Source organism: Malurus melanocephalus, unplaced genomic scaffold (genome assembly GCF_030028575.1).
Source record: "Malurus melanocephalus ecotype Western Australia unplaced genomic scaffold, MMel_1.1 scaffold_510, whole genome shotgun sequence".
NCBI classification, from domain to species: domain Eukaryota; kingdom Metazoa; phylum Chordata; class Aves; order Passeriformes; family Maluridae; genus Malurus; species Malurus melanocephalus.
In genome coordinates, this window is record NW_026623742.1 from 326912 (window position 1) to 331417 (window position 4506).

Here is a 4506-nt window from a genome sequence, read left to right on the forward strand (position 1 = left end):
AGTGCAGGGTTTGGGATACAGCAGGGAATGGGTCACTCAGGGTTTGGGATAGAGCAGGGGATGGGCAGTGCAGGGAATGGAACACTGAGAGTTTGGGCAGTGTAGGGTTTGGGATAAAGGAGGGGATGGGCAGTGTAGGGTTTGAGCAGTGCAGGGTTTGGGACAGAGCAGGGGATGGAGAGTGCAGGGTTTGGGATACAGCAGGAAATGGTGAGTGTAGGGTTTGGGAGAGAGCAGGGGATGGGCAGTGCAGGGTTTGGGATAAAGGAGCGGAAAAACAACGTACGGTTTGGGATACAGCAGGGGATAGACAGTGTAGGGATTGGGATAATGCAGAGAATGGGCACTGTAGGGTTTGGGATATAGCAGGGGATGCGCAGTTCAGGGTTTGGGATAGAGCAGGGAATGGGCAGTGTAGGGGTTGGGATAAAGGAGGGGATGGACAGTGTAGGGTTTGGGATAAAGAAGGGGAAAAACAGCGTAGGGTTTGGGATACGGCAGGGGATAGGTCACTCAGGGTTTGGGATAAAGCAGAGGATGGGACACTCGGGGTTTGGGATAAAGAAGGGAATGGGACACTCAGGGTTTGGGATAAAGCAGGGGATGGGACAGTCGGGGTTTGGGATATAGCAAAAAATGGGCAGTGCAGGAGTTGAGATAAAGAAGAGGATGGACAGTGTAGGGTTTGGGATAAAGAAGGGGATGGGCAGTGTAGGGGTTGGAACACTGAGAGTTTGGGCAGTGCAGGGGATGGACAGAGCAGCGAATGGGCACTACACAGGATGGGAGCAATGTAGGTTTATGGGTGTGCTGTGGGAGGATTGGGTACCTAAAGGTCAGATCCCAGGAGAATGGGGTGCCCATAGAGCCCTTTGCCCAGGGGATGGGTGCCCAGGGGACAGATGCCCAGGGGATGGGTGCCCAGGGGCTGGGTGCCCAGGGGCCGGGTGTCCATCCCCACTCACCGCCATGCTGTGTGACAGCTGCTCGGCCGTCAGGCTCAGGCTGTAGTGCTGCGCCTCCAGCCGCCTGCACTGCGTCTGCAGCACCTGCCGCTCCAGGTTTTGTTCTGCAAAAAGGACAGAGGGGCTGAGCAGCGGCTCCTCTGGCTCCCTGCAGGGCACAGGGGCCACCACGGAGGGTGCCAGCCCTAATCCAGGCTCACCCCTGGAATCCCAGAGCATTCCCAACCCTGCCACTGCCTGTGAGAATCCTCCAGCTGCCCCTGGGAGGGCGCTGGGCAGCTGTGAATACACTGATTTTTCATCTCTACATCAATTTGCACCAGTGCCTGCTGCTTTCAGGCTGCTCCTGCAGTGCTGGAGATCCCCCAGCACTTCCCCAGCCCATCCCAGCGATTCCTCCCACAATAAACCAAAACCCAAAAGTGCATTTCCCCCTCCCCATCCAACCCCCCTGCACCGCCCTACCTTCTATATGTTCCTGGTAAGCTTCAAAAATTGCCTCGATCCCTTGCCACTTGGGCCTGGGGTAATCTTCCTCCTCTTCCTCCTCCTCCTCCTCTTCCTCCTCCTCSTCCTCGGAGTCGCGGGGCAGGGGGGGCAGTGGCCGGAGCGGCCCCTCGGCCGTGCCGTTGTGCGGGGGTCCGGCCAGGCGGCTGGACGCCTGCAGCTCGGGGATGTTGTAGTGGATGGASGTGTCCAGTTTGTGGTTCTGCTCGGCCGTCAGCGCCGCCGTGCCCCCTGTGGGCAGCCACAGTCAGCCCCTGCCCGCTCCCCACGGCCCCTCAATGCATTAATTTCACCCCCCAATCAATTTACAGCAACTTCTGTGGGTTTTCATCCCTCTCCATGCGCTGGAGTTTACCTCACTCACTAAACTGCGTTTATCAGAGCTGTATTATCCCTGATTTTTAGGGATGCTCCAGGAACAGGGTTGATGGGGTCAAATCCCAGTTTGGGGACAAGGAGGTGACATCCCAATGGTACCCAGCCAGCTTCCYGCATCCCTGCTTATTTTTCTGGACATCAGGGAGAATTTCTTGACTGAAAAGGTTGGGGAACACTATCAGGGGCTGCCCAGGGAGGTTTGGAATCCCCATCCCTGGAGGTGCTCAGGAATGGTTGGATGTGGCTGGGGACAAGGCGGGGATCGCTCACAGGTGGGACTCAACCTTGGAAATCTTTTCCAGCCCCAATGATTCTGAGATTCTGGGATTTGTGCTGTGTCCCCTCTCACAGTGAGAGCTGTGAAAAGCTCGTTAGGCCTTGGCCTTGAGAGCAGCACCTGGGCAGAGCTCCTGGCATTTATCACAAAGGCTGTCTGCTGCAGGAACYGCTGCTGCCCAACGAGCTCCCGCTGTTCAACCAACAGCCTCGGGAAATTATTTTTCTTGCCTGAACAACAACCCAAGAGGGATCATAATTTTGTTATCAAACTTACACAGAAAGTCACCGAGCTGAAATGGGGCCAGGATGGAAAATTGCCCTGACTGGAAATCCTACAAACAGAGGCCCTGAGACCCTTGRAGCYCTCCTGGACTGCACTGRGCTGGGACCAGCAAACTCCCTGCAAGTGGGGCCTCTCAGATGCAGCGAATTCTCACATTTCTTGCACTCAGGGGGTCCCTGAACCATGACAGACCCTGGGCTGATCCYCCCACTCCTCAAGGCTCAACAYTTCACTCATTGAGGAGAKGCAAAGGCATCCAAAGTGASCATTTCACTGAATTCYARAGGWATTTCTCACAGSTACCTTGCACAGAYTCCTTATATCYRTGTATAAATGGGTGAACATCCCACACCAAATACCCTGTGAATTTTACTCTCCTGGACTCTTAAGTATTTTAGATCTGCAAGTTACGCCTGTGAGTAAGGTACTGTTGTGGTACAGTAAATTCTGTATGAATCCCTTGCTATTATTTATAAGGTGCCTAGCTTTTCAATTAAGTTTAAGTTTAAATGCTGTCCAGTTGAAATGCTGTTAAGTTTAAGTTAAATTAAGTACTGTTGGGCTTTCAACATGACCTGTTGATCAAGCCCAGGTTCAATTTAGCACAGGGATCTATCTGAGTTTGTGACTCTTCCATATTCCTTTCTGTCCTTACCCTTTCCTACCCTTTTGTTCCCTCCTCTACCCTCCACATGGATAGTTTGGGGTTATTTATTATGTTGGATTTTTTCTACTTTTCCTTGGAGTGCTTSAACCACCTAGGAAGYAGCAGAATGAACCTTGCCAACAAACTTTGCTGTGCTGATGTTTTTACACAAAAGGTGATTTTTTAAGAGATTCTACAAAAACTCTCATTCCAAAGAAGCTTCCCCGTTACCTTTGTGCTTCTGCAGCGCCTTCTGCGTGGACTGCAGCACCGACTCGTGGAACTGGTGGGCGAATTCCTCGGCAATGAAGGGCTCCCAGGGCTTGCTCTTGCCGTTSATGCTGTGGGACAGCGGCACCGGGATGTCCTTGGGCAGGGGACCCCTGACGTAGCTGAGGATGCTCAGAGCCTTCTTCCCGGGGTGCCCRTCGCTCAGCCGGGGTTTCTCTGGTGCTGTGCCCGACTCCTTGGGCCTGGCTGGCTCCTGGGCTCTCAGCTGCTCTAACCTGGATGCATCTGCTGTTTTGGGCACCTCTGGAACGGAGACAGCGATGCCCACGGGCTTCTCCAGCTCCAGCAGCAGCGGCGGCACCGGCGGCTCTTTGGGAAGAGGAGGAGCAGTTGGCCACAACCAGGATCCCGTGTGCCCCTGAGGCCAAGCCGTGCCCCCAGGGATGGGGGAATGTTCCCCCATTCCCAGGGAAGGATTTGGGGCACTTACCAGTGCTGGGAGCCCCGGGGCTGTCCCGCGGCGAGCTCTTCACCACCACGGCGGCCGGCGTGGTCTTCTGCTTCATGGCCTGGAGCATCTCCACCAGCTTCTCCTTGTCTGCGGCATGGGAAGCTGAGGTTTAGTGTAGCCTCAGCTCAGCAGAGCCAGCTCAAGGCCCCAGGCAAGGCCCCCCCAGGGCACCCCTAAAGCAGAGCGTGCGCGGGCTGTGGCTGTTACCTTTCCTCTTGTCGGCGCTGATGTGCGTGAGGTTGAAGATGGTGAGGAAGCGCTTCTTCTCCTCGAAGTTGGGGCTGTTGTTCATCTCGTCGGGGCTGTAGCGGGTGGAGAGCGGCAGGCGGGGCGAGGGCGTGCGCCGCTTGTTCTGCACCGTGGGCGGCGAGGGGCTCCGCTCCCGCAGCATCCGCCGCCGCTTGCGCCGCTTCTGGCTCAGCAGCTCCTCCTTCTGCTGCTGCGTGGTSAGGCCGAAGAGCTGCAGGAACTCCAGCTTCTGGGGCGACCAGGGGGAGAGCAGAGGGGGGGTCATCCTCAGAACAGTGCCCATCCTCGTCTCCATTCCCCACCTCCATCCCCATCGTCTCTGTCCTCATCCCCCTCCTCATCTGTCTTCATCCCCACTCCTGTGCATTCCCCATCCCCATTCCCCTCATCCTCACCTTCATTCCTTTTCCCATCCCCATCCTCATCCCACCTCCATTCCCGTTCCAATTCCCATCCT

The 4506-nt window shown here is 55.8% G+C and overlaps 1 protein-coding gene across 3 annotated transcripts in view; it reads right to left on the reverse strand.

Moving 5' to 3' along the window:
- Nucleotides 1-25: 25 nt before the first annotated feature.
- GSE1 (Gse1 coiled-coil protein) overlaps nt 26-4506 on the reverse strand; it is a 101348-nt gene continuing 96867 nt past the window's right edge. The window contains exons 12-16 of one of the 3 annotated variants that reach the window (XM_057381423.1): nt 4008-4278; nt 3780-3887; nt 3290-3658; nt 1431-1703; nt 26-1069 (exon numbers count right to left, since the gene is read on the reverse strand). In XM_057381423.1, coding sequence (XP_057237406.1) covers nt 837-1069; nt 1431-1703; nt 3290-3658; nt 3780-3887; nt 4008-4278 — 1254 coding nt within the window. In that variant the 3' untranslated portion in view covers nt 26-836. Of the gene's footprint in view, nt 1070-1430; nt 1704-3289; nt 3659-3779; nt 3903-4007; nt 4279-4506 lie in introns of all 3 variants that reach the window. The other 2 variants (XM_057381421.1, XM_057381422.1) reach the window with 2 other exon arrangements.